The sequence below is a fragment of the Acomys minous genome (genome assembly GCF_964271855.1).
Source record: "Acomys minous genome assembly, chromosome: 15".
Lineage (NCBI taxonomy): Eukaryota > Metazoa > Chordata > Mammalia > Rodentia > Muridae > Acomys > Acomys minous.
In genome coordinates, this window is record NC_140497.1 from 70068221 (window position 1) to 70088032 (window position 19812).

General features: G+C 36.4%; 1 protein-coding gene across 1 annotated transcript in view; it reads right to left on the reverse strand.

Moving 5' to 3' along the window:
- Positions 1–14108: 14108 nt before the first annotated feature.
- Positions 14109–19812, reverse strand: part of LOC311584186 (uncharacterized protein) — a 46353-nt gene continuing 40649 nt past the window's right edge. Inside the window, exons 15-17 of the mRNA XM_084758292.1 lie at positions 19455–19549; positions 16644–16824; positions 14109–14244 (exon numbers count right to left, since the gene is read on the reverse strand). Of these exons, the coding sequence (XP_084614418.1) occupies positions 14132–14244; positions 16644–16824; positions 19455–19549 (389 nt within the window). The 3' untranslated portion in view covers positions 14109–14131. The remainder of the gene's footprint in view (positions 14245–16643; positions 16825–19454; positions 19550–19812) is intronic.

Consider the following 19812-nt stretch of genomic DNA (forward strand, 5'->3'; position numbering starts at 1 on the left):
CTCTCCCTCATAATTCTCACAGCAATAACTGTTGCCTAGAATTATAGTGCTGTACACGAGCCATCCTATATGCCCTAAGAACAACGTTCCCTTGGAATATGAACTCAGAGTTCTAATCTGTGTGTCAAGGATACTAAGTGCTCCTCTTGGTGACTGTACACTATGTACCTTTTACTCAGGCTCATGTTAACACAGAGAGACTAAAATAAATTAACCTTCCCATCCCAAATATCTCATCTGACAAGAAGCAAAATTTATAACTCAGTAGGGAAAGCAAGGAAAAAGAAACACCCCATAACATTTTTAAAAATTGTTTTACAAAATAAAAGGCCTACATTTGACCCACTCCTAATATTTGTAGGGTTAGAACAAAAGGACAAATAGAAATTTTGGCTCAGTGTGAGGATGCTCAAAACGTCCTCATTTAAAAAGTACTTGGATGACCAATTGCTATTAATTACCCATCTCTTAAGGGCAGGAATGCATATCCCTACACACAAGGCATGTATTTACAAAGATGGAGCTGGGAGGAAAGCTTCATCAGTCTTACGCTTTTGACTCTAGGTTTTAAGGCATCTGAAAATCGTTTGGATAATCAAGACCTGGCTGGCTCTCCAACTCCTTGTTTCAGTACCACTGTGAGAAGTACAAGGAGAGACCGGCCAGAATTGACCACTTGAAGCTATAGCTCTCAGCATCGGGAAGGCAAGAAAACAATCCTTATCAAAAAAAAAACAACAACAACAAAACAAAACAAAACAAAACAAAACAAAAAAAAAAAAAACCAAAGGTGAGGGAAGAGGGAACCCACAGGATATAAATTCCGGAGACCTAAACATAAAATAAAGAGCTGTAGCATCACAGTGGCCAAGGTAATGGAGATTGATGTAGATCAATGTAGCAGTGAGATTCATTTATAATTGTGAAACTCAGTTTTTTTTTCCACTCTGGGATTGCTTCTATTTTCACACTTGGTATCTACTACTCCACCCAAAAAAAAAAATCAAATAAAAATTTCTTCCTTACACCTTACACCTTTGTATCTATGCACACACACAGCTCTCACTTCAAAGAGATAGTTTATTCTGGACCATAATATGTGTGACAGCAGCAGTCACCAGACATAGATTTAAGTCATCCCAAAGTCCATGTTCTAACAAACAACAGTTTGATCAGGTTTTATACTAACAAAGCAAATAAAGTTATAAATCAATATACATTTAAAATACATTGGAGAAAGGTTAGGAAAAATGATTCAATAGTTAAGCGCAGTGCCCAGCACTCACTCATGCTGGACAGCACACAACCCTTTATGTGTAACTTTAGCTCCAGGGTGAGCCAATGCCTCTGGCTTCCTGGGTATCTGCACTTTCATTCAACACCCACCCCCACAAGCACATACCATCAGAAATAAAATAAATCTTTAAAAAAATACATTTGTGGATGGAAATATTAGGTGGGTTAAAGCAAAGTAGGAACGTTTCTGCTATCTCAGATGCCATCAGATTACACCCTTAGCATTTGAGATGGTAGAATCTGGGGAGTGTTAAGTTAGTGTAGTCTCAAGGGTTTTACCTGTTATTCACAAGGATGTTAGGTCAGACATTGAAATGGGAAAGGAGTAACTATTAAAGAAGCCAAATAGAGACTTGGATAAGCCACTTAGCGTCTGAGCCTACAACAGTTCAACTGCTCCACAATCAAATTTCTAATCAGCCTACCCAAAACCTTCCCTAGATCCATCCTACTTCCTTGTCTCCCAAGCTTCATATCTCTCTCTCTCTCTCTCTCTCTCTCTCTCTCTCTCTCTCTCTCTCTCTCTGTGTGTGTGTGTGTGTGTGTGTGTGTGTGTGCCTGTGTCTGTCTGTCTGTCTATCTATCTATCTATCTATCTATCTATCTATTTATCTATCTATCATCTACTTATCTCTTGCCATAAAGTTGACATTGCATTAGCCAACAACTCTTGAGAATGGATCCTGCCCTGGATTGTGGTCTACACACTAGGAGTTACACCAAACTCCCCTTCCCAAAAGCTACCAAATGTCAATAGCTCTTTAGCAAGGGGTGACACATCATGCCCCCCCCAGCTCCTTTTCCATGATGGAATGTTGTTTGGCCTAAGCTTGCACAGGTCTTATATGTAATTTCACACCCCTTTGTGGTGAGTTGAAGTTTCATCACTCAGCTTGAAAATACACAGACTTATGGCTACTTTAATAAGAATATTATACCAAAAATGGCTACTTAACTTTCAGTCCTTGATCATAAAATTCTTTGCAACAACTGTTTTTGTAGTTGGACCCTTGCACTATGGAACAGGACATATGATATGCAGAACTCTCAAGAGACAACAAAATAGCACTTTTGTATCCTTTAGCAACTAATTATAGCATTCAAGTCATAACAGACCAAGATTCAAACTTTTGCTGAAGGAAACTTCCAGGATATTTTAGCAACCAGCCATTTAAGAATTCCCAGGAGAGTCTTCTAAAATCACTAAATAGTCATCTGTAATAATGTAGATTCAGTTTTATTTTATACTATCACTTGTTACATAGAACCAGAAGCATGATATCTTTACAATTGTCTGTAACTGTGTGCTCTGATAAGCTTAGGGATACACCAGAAAAGGCATAGAAATTATGATACATGATAAAAAAAACCATCCCTTATTTCATTACGTAGTCATGAAATGAAACCTTTTTATTTATTTGTATAATATGTGTATGAGTGTTTTGCCTGCCTATATTTTTTTAAAAAGTAAAATAAATTTTGTGATATTTTCTGAAACAATTCTTTAAGAATGCCATGCAATGTGTTTTGATATATACCCCCATTACTCCCTTATATCTTCTCTCTAGATCTGTCACCATCTTCTTCCTCCCTTACTATGCATGGTATACTGACTCTGTACCCCTAGGTATAGTTATTCAGTGAAGTATGGTCAACCTCTGGCAGTCCACACTTGCTAGTTACCAACAGCCAGTCGCTACTCAGCTAGAGATAGAACTTCATTACCATTCCCACTCCATGCTGAAATTTTGTCTTGTGCATGCTTTTACAAGTACTGTGAATTCATGTGTGCAGCATTCCCCTTGTTTCCAGAATATTCTGTTTTATTGCGGTCATCTTACAGTCTTCACTTCAGTCTCCTATAATGATCCCTGAACTATGAGAGGAGGGGGTGGGATAAAGATGCCTCATATACGAAAATAGTTTATTTATGTTTAGTTATGATTTTTTTGTGTGTATGGGTGTTTTGTCTACATGTAAGTCTATGCACTGTTTATATGTCTGGTACCCATGGAGGTCAAAAGCAGGCATCAGATCCACTGGAACTGGAGTGACAGATGGTTGTGATTCACCACGTAAGTACTGGGAAAGGAACCCAAGTCTCTAGAAAAGCAGCCACTGCTCTAAACTGAAGAACTATGTCTCCAGACCCTATAAAAGTAGTTTAAGTTGTGTTACCTCTCCTAGACATCTTAGGATATTAAGAAAAAAGTATAGTGCCAGAAATGGGTGACCTCTTTTGGAATTGTTGGTTAGTAGGACATCCCTTTGGCTTTCAAATAGTACATGTTATTTTCATTGCTCTCAGATACAATCAGACTTGATGGTAAGTAATAGTCTAAATACATAACATATTTGAATCATAGAACACAGAGAAATGAAGTTGGTACCACACTAGAATCATCCTCTGCACCAATGAGCTTGTGTGGTGCTGGAAGGTTCTATGTGAATTACCAGAGGAGAAAAAGAATCATTAATCTCACACAGCTATGCATCCCTTGAGCTACAGTAATAACATGCCTGAAAAGATATACCCAGTGGTACAACAGTGGCAAGTGGTTATGGGAATAACCAACTATTCTTCCCTTGGATTTAAGATCGTCTTTCACAAGAAAGAACCTACGCCTGCCATGGTTATAGGTGCTAAGGACCTATAGCTTGATAGGTCACAGGCCTTAAGGAAGAACCTACTAATGATATTCTTCAAAATGGATGTGGTTTTATATTAATTAATGATGAGATTGCTATATCCATAGAGTAGTGCATCTCTCAACTTTCATTAGATAAGTTTCCTTCAGCTGGAGATGATGATTAACATAGAAGCCCTCAACTAGGAAATATGGCATTCTTATACTGCATGCATTTGAACAAAAGAAATGGAAGCTCTTCAAGTTGTATAGAAATAACTTTTATTCACCCTGTTTCAATATTAAGAACATACTTAATTACTTAAATAATCCTAATCCTTTGGTGACGTTGCACACACTATGTCTTTACACCACAGGAATCTGGCTTACGTTCTTCTCAGTGACCTTTATTACACATGGCCTTAACTTTTTAAAATCTAGTTCATGCTGGTTTGGAACTCATGCTCCTTCTGCCTCACCCTATTTAGCTTGTAGATTGCCATCATGATCTGCTCTAGAAAGTTACTTTCCTTTTGGCTTTGATCTCAATTTCTGTTTTCTTTTTCCACTTCTCAGTTCTTTTTGATTGTGGCAGTTTCTGTCCTGTGAAGGAAAAAAAACAAACACCTTAAGGCATCCTTCTTCATTTTGTGCTTGATTTTAGAGTTAGATTTTTCTCCATATAAATCACATGAGACAGCATCAAAAAAGTCATATATGTTTCTTTTTATTGCTACAAAAAGAATCTTCTAGAATATCTACTCCCTTCTTAGAAGCGTGACATCCTGTAATTCTGGTTTGAATAGCTTTGTTTCCTTGGCCACTGCATTGCATAGTGTCTTACTCATGTCAGAATGCTCTTACACCCTGGGGATTTCCCTGTATAAAAGCTTTGAGCTAGACACACCCGTGGGAGCTGAATGGTACAGAATCAACCGTGCTGCCTAAGATTAGTGTTGGTAGTTACCTTCACGCTTGAAGCATGTCTGAGTTTGTCCCACCTTTTGAAAGTTTTCTACTTTTGTGTTTTTCCTTTCTATTGTATTTTTGAATATACCTTTATACCAGGTAAATCTTATTTAATTTCACATCCCATGGTATGGACACCATAGGCAGATTTGAACAAAACAATCACAAGAAAATACTCTGTGTGTGTGTGTGTGTGTGTGTGTGTGTGTGTGTGTATACATTCAACAATACCCAGGTTTTCCTAATTATGTTTTACAAAAAAGCTTCTGGGCATGTTTTTTTTTTCTGGTAAGAACTTTGAAGTTCTCATTTGTATATGAAATTTATAAGTTGAAAATATTTTCTATTAAAATATTGTAAGAGTTTAATGATTCAAGAAAGAACTTTTCATTAAGGTGTGTGGGGAACCCCCTACCCAGTCCATGCTGGACATTTTAACTCTCTTGATCTTGTGGAGGTATGTGGATTAGAAAAGCTGTGACCTCTTCTGGGTATTAGCTTCTTCCTGCTGTCTCTTTCGTAAGCTCCTCAACCCTGTAGAGGCTGAGATGGTTATCTCACTTTGTGCCAAGCACACAACTGTCACTTCTCATTGATGTGCGTCCTCACATTAGCTGATATCCACTGCACAAAGACCATACCTGAACATAGCATTGACCTATGAGTGTACATTTCAAAAATACTTAGGAGGCAGTTTGCCACTATATTCATTCAGCCAAACTACTGCTATGGCATGATCTCCTCAGTCACGGGCTTGGCCAGGTGAAGCTGTCCTCAGTTGGAGCATGGTCCAACAATGGAGTCGCGTGGAGGATAATTCTGAGTGCTGGTGAGAATACCCCAAGAACACAAGGCAAAAGCCTTATGACCTCAGGTTTTTTGAAACACAGAATTGTCCTGGGAGTGTGTTTTTGTGTTCCTCACAGATATAGCAGGAGTGGGTTTACTTCTGATTACTCCTTATTGCTTGCTGCTGTTATTATATTCTTCTATGTAAACAGCTTGAACTCATGAGCGCTTTCCTTATATGTTTTTGCTGAATCCTCAGAGGATAAATTGTCTGATGCTTGAGTAAAGTTGGCTATTGCATGAGACTTTACTCTGCCTCATTTATGGACTCTACTCTCCAGGTTCCCACCAACTCTAGAGCAGTGACAGGCCTTGAGTTTACCAATGGACTGCTCCTATAACAGTAAAAAAAAAATTAAGACACATAGTAAATACAATAACCACATTATATTATTTTATAAGTACTTGGCAATAAATAAGATCTATTTTATTTCAGTCTTAAGAATATAAATTTCTGTCATATTTCTTCAAACCTATCTAGAAACGTGTTTGTAGGTGTGACTGTATGTCCTTGACATGTAACATCATGATGAAGCGGTTAAATCAATAAGATGGTCTAACTGATGAAAAGTTTCTGAGATAGATAATTTACTGGCTTTGTTGCTCTCATAAATTCTCCTATGAAAAGTGTAGCTGTAATTCTGTTACAAAAGAGCACAGCAGCAGATGTGGGGAAGACAACTAAATGGTTATTTATACCTGACACCTTAAAACTACAATGTAACCATGGGAACCAGATGTTATGATCTCTGAATAGAGCAATGAAAATGACCCTTTTTCTCCACCCGTCTTGTATAATTTATGAAGGGACATCAGAAACAAAGAAAAAGGACAAAATATCTTTACTATTAGTTGAAAGTTAGTTAGTCAGAAGACAAACTTTTGGAGCTTTTAGACAAATGAATTTATTTAGAGTGACCCCTACTTACAATGGTCAGTATTCTTGCTGGAATTTTAAACTAGAGCAAGTCCATGGGGCATATAGTTCATCACTGAGACAAGAACAAAGCTAAACTGGAAAGCAGCCGGAAGAGCTGTGAGAAGAAACAGACTGAAGAACTCCCTCAGTTCTTAAACAAATTTACCAACCCATGTGAGTCGCCATCATTATCATAATCCACAATATTTGCCTAAGGAGGGTAGCTAGATGTATTCTTGGTGATTTGAGTTAAGAATTATTTTTCCAGTTCATCAAATATTTCATAACTATAGTAGGTCCTGCCCTTTCCTACTCCTATTTAACTTTAGAAAACCTAAAGAAATTTACTTAAAGCTTAACATTAATAAGATACATTTTATGCAAACACATTTGTATGTATGTGTGTGTGGTATATGGGTATGAATGCATGCATGCATGTGTGTGTGTGTGTGTTTGTATGTGTGTGTGTGTGTGTGTGTGTGTGTGTGTGTGCGTGTGTCTGTGCATGTGTGTTTTGTACAGCTGTGGGTTGCTCTGTATGTGCATGTGAAATGTCATATATCTTCCTGAACTACTTTTTTTACCTGATTTTTTGAAACAGGGTCTCTGTCGCTAACTCTGGATTGCTGTTCCCATGAGAATGACTGCCCAGCAAGGTCCAGGGATCTACCTAGCGCAGCCCTCTCAGTGCTCGATTTATAGAAGGGCATTGCATGCCCACCTCTTATTTACACGGGTTCTGAGGATCTGAACTCAGGTCTTCATGCTTGAGAAACAGCATCCTCTACCCACTGAGACATTTCTGTGTAGCCCTTAAAAAAGATATTTTTACCATATTGAGATAATAGACAAGTAAGTGACAAAGCAAGGTATGTGTGTAGTTAAAGTTATTGAAGGTGTAATAAAGCACTTTCGTCAAAAGTGACTTTCCTCCCTATCCCATCCTCTCTCCCTCTTCCTCCACCTCTCACTTCTATTCCTCACAAAAGAGAAGCATTCTCTGTATTCTCTTGAAACTTGAATGTGATTACCCAAAGGTATTTATTTGGGGAGATTTATCAGACCATCACTTGTGGCCCTTGATGTGTGTACGTTGAGTATTAGGTCATAAGTATGAACACACTGGCAAAGACTTGGGTGCCTCTCAAATTATATGAATTGAGCATCCTAACATTTTGAATATGCTTACATATCTACTGATTTATATACTTATGCTTTCCTGTATACATATACATATATATATATATATGTGTGTGTGTGTGTGTGTGTGTGTGTGTGTGTGTGTGTGTCAGACAACACACTGCAATTAAATCTACAGCTTAAAACAGGATCATAAAAACAATTTATGGCAAACATCCTGGAGGTATAGTTTTCATGCACACTAATCTCAGCAGAAACTTAGTTATTGTTCAGTGAAAAGATTAATTTGTAAGGAAATAACAAAAGAAATCTTCAAAGAAACCCAATCTATGGTAATTATCTTAATGAATGGGTCACACAGAGAGTAGGCAGTACAGAGAAACCCATACATTTGTTGTATTTTGAAACTCATTGCACATTTGGCAAAAGACCCAGCATTGATTTTTGATTCACCAATATCCTTTAACTTTTAAAGTATATTAAATAATTGGTTTCAGGTTTTGGTTCCTTTTCTCATTTTACTTTTGTGTGTTTGAAAATATGAGTACAGTCAACAAAGCATTATGTCTAGGTAGCTATTTTCATTTACCTAGCACTCATGTGGAAAATTAAAGTGGTTTGCATTTATCACTTGGAAATAGCATTAGGTAACATAGCCACTGAGCCACTTAGAGTGATTATATAAAACACAGAATATGTAGCTTGTTCTAGAGTTTCTTACTCAGAACCTCAAGGGAAAGCATGGAAATTTCCCTTGCTTCTAAAACACACAGCAGTTTTGGTCTGAAGAAACGGATGTAAAAATGTAATGAGTCAGGGACTATTTCATCTCTTTATTCTTTTCATATTTGCTGTAATCCAACTTGAAAAAGAAGTTTCTCCATAAAAATTATGACAATTTGTTCTTACCAGCATGAATAGAATGAACAGGACAGAGGACAGTCAGTGACTAACGCTTTGTGTAAAATTACCTTATTAATATTTTGTTGGGATAGTGTAAATTTTACCAGAGACATTCCTTTCTAATAAGTAAGCTTTCAGCTCAACTGTAAACTTGAATTAGCCTGCGCAAGTTTGAACAATGGCATTGTAATTGTCAGTGTTATTTCAAATTCTACACAATCACCAACTGTGGATAACATGTTGATGACATATAATACCATTGAAATAATATTTATAAATCTAATTATAGGTTCTTAGTCAATTTCCATGAACTAAAGAGAATTTATACTGACTTTAGCTTGGGGCTATTACACTGTCATCTGTGGCTCCATTACTTTATTTTTGTGATGATTTAAGTATTGTATTTATATATAATTTTAGGCACCATAAAGAAATTGTTAAGAGTGGTATTCTGCTTTCCCTTCTGAGTAAGATTGAAAAATCCTCTTTTGGACCCTCCATGCTACTTAGCTTCTTGGGGTCTGTAAATTATAGTATGGTTATCCTGTAATATATGGTTAATATTTACTTATAAGTGAGCATGTACCACGCGTGTCTTTCTGGGGTTAGGTTGGCTTCATTCAGATATTGTCTAGTTTCATGCATTTGCCTGAAAATTGTGTGATTGCATTGTTTTTTTAATATCTGAGTAGTATTCCATTGTGTAAGTATACCATATTTTCTTTATCCATTCTTTGGCTGAAGCATATCTGTGTTGTTTCCGGTTTCTGGCTGTTATAATTAAAGCTGCTATGAACATAGTTGAACAAATGTCCTTGTTGTATGATAAAGGATCTTTTGAGAATATGCCCAGGAGTAGTATAGCTGAGTCTTGAGGTAGATCTATTCTTACTTTTCTGAGAAAGCTCCAGATTGATTTCCAAAGTGGTTGTACAATAGGGGTGTTCTCCTTTCTCCACAATCTCGCCAGCATGTGCTATCACTTGAGGTTTTGATCTTAACTATTATGACAGGTGTAAGATGGAATCTCAAAGTCCTTTTGATTTGCACTGCCCTGATAAGTAAGGATGTTGAACATTTCTTTAAGTGCTTCTTGACCATTAAATATTCCTCTGTTGAGAATTCTCTGGTTAGCTCTGTACCCCATTTTCAATAGGCTTATTTGGTTTGTTGGTGTTTACATTCTTGAGTTCTTTATGTATTTTGGATATTAGTCCTTTGTGCGATGTAGAGTTGATGAAGAGATTTTTCCCTATCTGTTGGCTGCAGTTTTGTTTTATTGACAATTGTCCTTTGTCTTACAGAAGCTTTTCAGTTTCATGAGCCAACCTCCGACACTATTAGTGATGTTTTGCTGTGCTGGCAGATAGGAGCCAAGCACAGCTGTCCTCTGAGAGGATCCACCCATCAGATGTTCAAAAGAGATGCTGAGACTCACAGCCAAACATTATGCGAAGCTCTGGTGGGAGCCTTGTGGAAAAGTTGGGGGGGAAGGATAGAAGGACCCAGATGGGACCAGAACTCCACAAGAAGACCAACAGAGTCAACTAACCTGGACCCAGGGGGCGTGCATACAGAGAATGAAGCACCAACCAAGAACCACGTATTGATCGGACCTAGGCCCCTTCTATACATATACAGCTTATGGACAGCTTGGTCTTTATGTGGGTACCCTAGTAAGGGGAGTAGAGGCTGTCTCTGATCACTTCCTCTGGCAGGTCTCCCCGCCCCAACCTCAGTGGAAGAAGATACACTGCATCTTGATTCCACGTATTGTGCACGGGTACCTTTGTGGGAGGGGGAGGCTCCCTTTTTCTGAGGAAGAGAAGAGGGGGAAGGGATAGGGGATGTGGTATTTTTTAATTTGTCTGATAGTCTGGGATGATCTATGATATAAACAAAATAAATAAAAATATGAGGATTCCATATCATGCTGAGCCTGGAGGAGAGGGCTCAGCAATTAACGGAGCTTGCTGCTCTTCCAGAGACTATTAGTATGAATTCCTCTACCCATGTTGGGTGATTGCAGCTGTAAGTCCAGTCTGGGGCATCTAACACCTTCTACTCTTGTTTGTGTGTACCTGCACACAGGTGACATGCACACAGAAACATAAATGAAATAAATGATTAAAAGACATTATAATATGTATCTTAACTTCAAATTAAAATATGTTCTATGATCTTATTTCATTTCACAATAATTATGTAAATTATTTCCTTTTGTAAACCAATGAGGTAAAGTTGTGTTTCACAAGAGATATGACTACTTCTTGTAGATACAATTGTTTCAAAATGAAAAACATAGTCTTTACCCTAAAAGGAACAAGAGATAGTTTATCTTCAGAGAAACATCAGTGACTCCAGTCCAGGGACACAAATGTAGGTTAGCTAAATATCATGGTGATAATTATATGACATAAAACTCAGCCTTCAAACCCTTCAAAGGATAAAACTTTATCAGGCAGGATGAGTCCAGTGACGTAGACAGAGACAAATCAGGAACAGATCACATCACAGCAAGGCCAGGAGAAAGGGGCCAGTTAACACACCTTTGAAAGTCTACTCAGCTATGATGAGGAGGTCCTATAAGTCACGCTCTGAATTTTTAAAAATAAACAGCCCATGATGTGTTTATTGAAACTTTCTGTTGTTACTCGCTATCACTGTTCATACATTATAGAAACTCAGTTTAAAAACAGAATAAAATTCTTGTGGTTTCTGCTTGGAAAATGATGAAAAAAAAGAAAAAGAAAAAAGAAAACTCATAGTAAGTTAACTTAGTGGCAAGGTTTTGGATGATATAAAAAGATCACTGAAAAGTAAAGAAAATGCATATTGTGCTTAAAATACCTGAAGAATAGCTCAAGCTTGCCAAGGTGTTACTGTTGAAAAGAGTTTTAAAAATGTCCTAAAAAGGAAAGTCAAAATTATCTCATTGTACTAATGAAGGTAGCTGTGTCAGGCAATCCGTTCCTGCAAAATTGGTCTAGATGCTTATTGTTTCTTAGTAAAATGATCTGTGTTTCAATCTGTGTCACATTAACTTACTAGTATTGATGATAAGGCAATAAGCATATGCCTGGCTAAGCTTAGTTTCTTATCTTGAAAAGAGTATTCTAGAAAGTGTAATTGTTTTTTAATTCCTCAAACTTTCTGAATTACAAAGCACTCATCTGCAAGGAACTTCTAAACATTAGAACGCACATTTCACAACTTGAAAAAATTTATGAAACATGTTTGCTGGGCTTGAATCAGGGACCTCTCATAGATAAGATTCACTTGTAAAGCTACAAATACTTCAACCACTTCCCATGTCAATGGGTTGAGGGTGCATTTTCAGTGTACATAAGCCTTCCAACCTTTGAGTAGGTAAAAAAAAAAAAAATGCATAGTGCATTCACCAGCCTTAGTTGGGAGATAGTATTGGATGCAATTTGACATAGGTTGATATGACCTACTGGCAGAAAACCTTTTCACACAAGGAGTTATGCATAGCCATGTCCAAGAAAAATCTGGAGTTGAGAAACACATTTTTCATGGAAGCATCTCTGTATCCCCCACCTCTGTCTGTGAATGGGACGGTTGATCCTCAGTCTAGAAACTCTCCTGGCAGGAGCTTTGCAGGAGGAACAGCGAAACAGCACTAGAACTCATGGAATTTGACCCACCTGTTAGCATATCTTTAATTAGTGTCTCAGAGATAGTGTCTCCACGAAGACCAAGTGTCCTGAGGACTTCATGCTGTTAGGGAGCATAACTCTGCTTGTTGCCTGTGTGGTCACCACATCTTTCATAATATATGAGTTGTATGAGAACTCTAAAGCGGGCTTCCAGCCCTCACTGGGCAGTATCACTGGCCTCACAATAACAATGCTTGTTCTCTTTCAGGCATTGCAGCTGGAGCAGATTAATGATTCAACCGCCACCCTTGAAAAGAACCTACAGATGCAGATTGCTGGTAATGACCACCACCCTTAGGAAGAATTTGAAAAGATAGACTGTTTAGCAAGGTTAGGTGTAGAAGTTTTGGGGAAAAACAGATTGTTTGTCAAGGTTAGGTAAATATGTTTTTGCTAGTGGCTCTGATGTAGAAAACCTTAGGGAACAATTTGAAGTTAAGGAAAGTTCACTCTTAATAGTAAAGCTAGAGACCTTTTGAGGTTGGCAAGCAAGAACAATGGCCCATAGTAACACTGGCTGGCGGTGCCAATTTCAAGCTGACCCAGTGGCTGAGATGACCGTTGGTTTCCTTGTTCTACTTTTTTGCCCTAAACTTCCTGGTATGAGTTTTTTAAAAAAAAATGTTAATGAGTAGATGCACACCTTCAAGATTTAAAGTAGTAATGGCTGGTTGTCTTTTATGTAAGTTTAGGTTTGTGATTCTTTTAAGACTTTCATTATAAGATTACTTCTTAAGATAATTGATTTTTCTCTTTGTAACCACAAATTATTAGTCTGCCAGTAAAGAAAAACTGGGTGAGAAGTTACCTTGCTGGCTCATCTTTTGTTAATATAAAACAAATTGCATAGTTACGAACGTATATGTTCTTGGAAAAACTTGTTTTTTTTTCATGTTTGTTTCTTATCCATAATACATAAAACGTTTGATTATGTAAAGTATTGGGACACCTGTTTTTCTTATGTATATTCATTGTAATCATTCACTTAACAAAACAGAATATAAACACACTGTGATTTTTGTACTGCTTGAAAGATTTTTGCTGGGATCTATAAACTTGGGAAAAGGTATAAAGCTGTTGAAACTTGCTCCTCAGAGTTCTTTCCACCCATCAAATGTATATATGTGTATATGCATGTGTGTAAGGTTGTTGGAATCCGTTTCTATCTGCCTAATAGGTAAATGTGTGTGTACATATGTGTGTGTGTGTGTGTGTGTGTGTGTGTGTGTGTGTGTGTGTGTGTAAGACAAGTTAGAGACACTTGTAGAAGAAGCTTTTTGGAACCTATCTGCAGGAATCTGTCTTACTTCATCAAGTGATAGAGTGTAAGTGTGCATGCGCGCGTGTGTGTTTTCCTTTCTCTCCTTCTTTCCTTTCCTTTTTAGACGCCTCAACCAGTGGAAGCCACCACTAGGTGCCAGTAGCCCTAGTCCCTGCTTACCGCTTACCATAATAGGTGTAAGCCCCACCAGGAAGCTAACAGCACTGGCCCACCACCAGCCATTTGATTTTGCACCTCCTCCCCCCCAACCCCCGCCAGCTGCCTGTATCAACGGAAGTCACTGTCAATAACAATCAGTTCCAGCCTGGACTCTAGATAATTTGGAATATTACTACTGAGCAATGTGCAGGCAATGTTTATTCAACATTTTAAAAGGCACACGCATTTCTACTTCACAAATCCATTTGACTTTCAAGTCGAGTTTTTATTTCAAGAAATAATATATTCAAGTTACAGCGTAAGTGCTCTAAAGATCTGTGCAGAACTTAAGGGACGTTCCAGACATTTTCTTCTTATAGATGGCATCAAAGTTCTCATTTTGACTCACTGTGAAATAATTTTTCCAGTCACCAACAACACCTAAAAGTAAAAAGAACACATGAAAGAATAAAACATGAATTACATAGTATGCACCAAGGGAAAGACTGGATACCTGAGGAATAAATTTGAAAAACAGTGCATTTGGCTTCAAGGATAATTTCTTTTTTTTTTTTCTTTATAAAAGAACACAGAAAATTGTTATTAGTTTTATTCTAACTTGAAACAAGGGTGATTGATGTATATGCACAGGCATTTGTATTGATACAAAGTTGTCTGATGGATCTTTAAATATAATGTCAGACTGAATAAATATGACTGTTTTAAAGCATCAGTTAAAACTAAATATTATTATTGGAAAAAAGGCATATAACTAAGCACAGAGTTCATATTTCACGAGTTATCTTGAGAGAGGTGATTTTCTTATCTAAGTTCTCAGGGAGTATACTGTTTCATAGAAGAGATCTTTTTTCTCACTATTCTAGGTCATGGAGTCATAGCTCTATGTTCAACAATAAAGTATACTTTAGTTTCTCAGATAGTTATGGAGTCTGTGCAATACAGATCTTAAGAAGGAACATGATGAGTTTAATTTCCTGGAATTTACAAATAAGAATTCCTTGATCATTGGAAGACACTCGTCTCCCAATAGACAGGATTTCTACTTCGTTCCTAACTTAGGTGAGAATAACAGTAAGGCCAAGCATAAAAAAAAAAATCCCTGAGCCAACCTGAGACAAAAGTGTGACTTTGAATGTCTAAGGATCAAAGTATTCACAGGAAGCATCCTGGAATGAGTGAATGAATGAACAAATGAATCTAGACAATTGCCACAAATATTTGATGTTTATGGATAATTTTTGATTAGAAAATATTCTAAATTCTTAAATATCATTTTATGTGGTGTTTTCTCAAATTTTATACTGTGTTATGTTTTACATATTTCCTCAATATTGCAAGTAGACTTTGGCTGGCTAGTTGATGTCATATATTTAGAAAAAACTATAGCTTGGATAAAGCTTGGATCAGTCTAAACACAAGGACATGCCGTTTTACTATTCTATAGGAGTTGTGAAGACTTGACAGTGTTTAGGTCAGCATGTATTCTTCTATGATGAAACTGCACAGAACATCAAATCCAGACACAGAGCTCATTTTCTTTACTCAACAGTCTTTGAGATATCAGGAGATTGCATCAATCTTCAGATGCCTGGAGCTAAACTCTGGGAAATTACATTCAGTGTCATAACTGAATGTTACTACTTTAATAAAGGAGATTATTATTATTATTATTATTTTGGTTTTTCAAGACAGAGTTTCTCTGTGTAGCCTTGGCTGTCCTGGACTCACTTTGTAGACCAGGCTGGCCTCGAACTCACAGTGATCCACCTGCCTCTGCCTCCCGAGTGCTGGGATTAAAGGCATGTGCCACCATGCCCGGTTTAGGAGATTATTTTTTAACTTTTCATTAGACAAAATTTATATGAATACAAATGTATATGCATATACATCAGTCATTTTTGTTCCAAATTAGAACAATACTAATACTTTTCCTTATTCTGTTATCTTTGAGGCAGAGTGCAGTATTTTTCAAATAAATTTAATGCTTGCTAATTTTAATAAGATTAATATAATTATTAGACTGTCATGATACAATGATTTTCAAATTTGTTTTGATTGTATGTCTATGTCCATACACATTCGTGGAGTTATTCTTACCTAGCACTAAAGGGATACTATTCCTCTGTCTCTATTTCAATAAATAATAATCAGAATAGAGGGTGACATTAGTAAGAAAGAAAATTCCAATTGTAAGTCACTAGTCTATGGAATGTATTGATTTACTATTACTGAAATGAACTATAAGTAAGAATCCACAATACATATGATTTGCTTCAATATAATCAAAGAATTTTAACAGTGAATTCTATAGTCTTTTAGTTTAAATGTGAACACCACTTCCTGTAAATCAGATACTATCTGCAAGGAAAAAAAATTTCCCATAAGGAAAAGAAACTGTTTTTTGGGTGAGTTACTTTTATTTTAAAAAAAAAAGACAATATTTTAAAAAAAATATATGGGGCTTTAAAGAAGTTGCATCTTACTAAGCAAACTCTCATTGAGGAAAGAGGAGAATCTATGCCAGTTTACAGAACGGAGGAGAATGGTGAGCATAAAGCTGCAGGACAATTGTGAAAGTCAATTGTGTTTAGAGCAGCAAATAAGAAAAACATACTTCAAACCTTTAGTAACTATGCACATTATTTTTCTTTGTAAGATTGAGTCTAATAAAGCAACTTATGACTGCGGGTGTTTTTAGTTTTTACTGATCTCCTTTGGAGAACGGGAGCTTTAAAGGGTGAAATAAAACACTAGAAATCATAGAACTTTTTTTTTCTGCAAGAAAGTAAAGGTGGGAATTACACTCAGCAAAATTTTACCTTTTCTCATGAAAGGAGACTTGTTGTGGTCCATCATTACAGTGGGCACATGGGTGTAATTGGCCAGCGGGTTGTCCTTCATCACTTCAAAGGAGGTGTGATGGATGATCCTGTCTAAGGTCTCCTCGTCCAAGGTCTTGCCTAGAAAGCTGGCAATCTTCTTGATTTCTGCCTTTGGGTTCTGTCAGTGAGTTAAATGATGGATGTAAGCAAACAAGTATACCACTCACATGATTTACAAAAGGATGCAACTTTTGTAATTACATTCTTATGGTTGATTGAATCTGCACATATAAACCTCAGTATTGAGGAGGTTGAGGAAGAAAGACTACAAATTCAAGGTCTGCTGTGCTACACTGAAAGACACGAATTCAACAACAACAACAACAACAACAAAAAGACTGAGCTAGGGAGAAGCTCAGTTAAAAGCACACAATGCTCTTTCAGGGGACTCAAGTATGGTTCCCAGTCTCTGTGAAGGGTAACTCACAACCGCCTTTGACTCCAGCTTTCAGGGATCAGGCTCCTTGGCCTCTGACAGCACATGCACTCAGATACACAGACAGACACACGCAAGCATAACTATAAAAATTAACCAAATACGCACTGTCTCATTTCGGTTTATAGGATAACATAAGCTTAATGTGAATAACTTTCCATTAGACAATTAAGTATTCATCAATATATTTAAAATATTTGGAAAAATTACATTAAAACTAAAATTGAGAGATATGATTTAGAATTTAACAAACTGCATCATCTACTGAGATATTGGTGTCAATTCCCAGTGGAAGAAACAGCTTAAATTCTTTGGAGAATTTTGAAATGTTTTCAAGAAGGTTAAAAAAAAAGGAAATGGTTAAAGTTACATTTGAGTAGTTCATAGAAAAGAGAAAAGTTGTAAAGAAACTAGAAAGATAAAAATAATAACATTTTAGGGTATCTTGATAGAGAGGTTGGACTATATATTAAATAGGGAAGCAATAACTTTTACAAACACATTATTAGCTATGTGTGTACATATATATGTATATTTGTAGGGATTTGCTATAAAGGAAATTTTGGTAATATTTCCAGGATGTGAAGAAAAATGCAACATTGCCAGATTATCATGAAAGAAAGAGAAGAATGCTCTCTCTGCAACATATTCTAAAGAAACTAGACCAAAACACTCTCTCTCTCTCTCTCTCTCTCTCTCTCTCTCTCTGTGTGTGTGTGTGTGTGTGTGTGTGTGTGTGTGTGTGTGTGTGTGTGGTCATTTAGATTTTTCCAGCTTTCATGCTTGATATATTCTCTCTCACCTTTTACTAATCTTACATTAATTTTTAAAGAAAATGCTGCTTAAAAGTGACTATATGATAGCAAGCAAAACATTACCTACTAAGAGTAGTGTATGTAACAGATTTCAGTGATATTTTAAAAATGTTTGGATATTCCTCAAGAGCTCCTTGGGCTGGTCCATGAAGCAATCAGAATATGTCCTTTTGGATAAGTCACCTCATCTTAATGAGGAGAAGTTCTTCCAAGAATAAATTTGGGTAATTTAGATTCTCTTTTAGGCTTCAAACTAACTACAACCTCAATATAGTGGAAAGTTTCTGATTACTAGAGGTTAAATATGAGAAATTCCCTGAGGTTTCTCGGAAGTACATTCAAACTGTGCCATCATACACGTGAGCGTACTGCCACTAATATTCTAGATACTACATTCAATCAGTTGTACAGGTAATCACATTATCAAAGATTCCTTCCTTGTCTAACTATTGAGGCACAATCTTTAGGGTGAGCACTATATGGACGACTATAAGTATAGTTTCAAAATTGACAGGATTTTAGTTTCCAAAATGGATTTGAGAATTAAAATGTGTTCTAAATTGTATATCTGGACTTTTAAAAACAAAGAAACATTTCTGCATATTTTTTAATGGTGTGTGAGGGTAGGAGGAATTGTCCAATTTTGGTAGAAGAATTCAGAACTGTGGCAAGGATGTTGCAATAATGTTAAACAACTATATTTCACAGAGACTAGATGAAATCACAAGTTAAAATAGATAGAGTAAAAAAAAGTTCAAGAGAAGCATTTGAGAGATACAGCAGGAAAAGGGACTGATTCCAAAGTCCAGAACCTATGAGGAGTAGACTGTAATTACATTATACTTACAACCTAACTGAAATCTTGGAAAACTAAAAGGAAAAAAAAAAGAGGGGTAGACTGTAATTACATTATATTTACAACCTAACTGAAATCTTGGAAAACTAAAAGGAAAAATAAAGTCAACGTTGAAAAACAAAAATAAAAGTGGTAGTGTGTGACATGTTGGAGAACAAAGCAAATTAAGTTTGCTTTTGAACATGTTAAATTATTTCCAACATGCATTTGAAATTCAATTTAGAAAATTTATGAATATACAGACTTGGGTATTACTCACAAATAAATGTTCATGGAAATGCTTAATAAAGGAGTGAAGGTCAAACTATAACAAGCAATTGAAAAGGAAAAACCTGGGTGGATATATAGATACTAAGTGCAAAATCATAAGGGTGATGTCCTGGTAATTCCAGGAAAGAATTTATGGATGAAAGGATGACTGAAAATCACATAGTAACTAAAAGAGGTAATAAACATATATAGACAAATGATTTCACAATTGCAAAGTGGTTACTGATATGATAGACTTGCAGAGAAAAGATACGAGTAAGAGGAAAATAGCGATTTCATTTTGGATTCCAAATTCAACTTGAAAAATATAGTTGATGATTTTCCCATGACGCAATGTGCACATTTTTCAGAATACGTATCTAATATGTTACCTGTTTCAAATCTTCATAGTATAAGAAAAGTATTGGATACCCATCCTTCTTTTCCCACCAGCTTTTAACATGATCGAACCACGAACCATAGGCCACTAAAATAGGAAAAAATAGTAACTTCATAAGTATTCATCAGATCAATTTTTTATGCTAAGCCAATTGCAAATAAATTTTCTGAGATTTAGTTATGAAAGTAGCTGAGAATATAGAATCAATTTTCAAAAGATAAAATTAGCCATTTATAGATGTACAATCAACTTTGTTGTTGTTTCGAGACAGGGTTTCTCTATGTTATCTTGGCCATACCTTGCCTGACTTTGTAGATCAAGCTGGCCTCAAATTCACAGAGATCTACCTC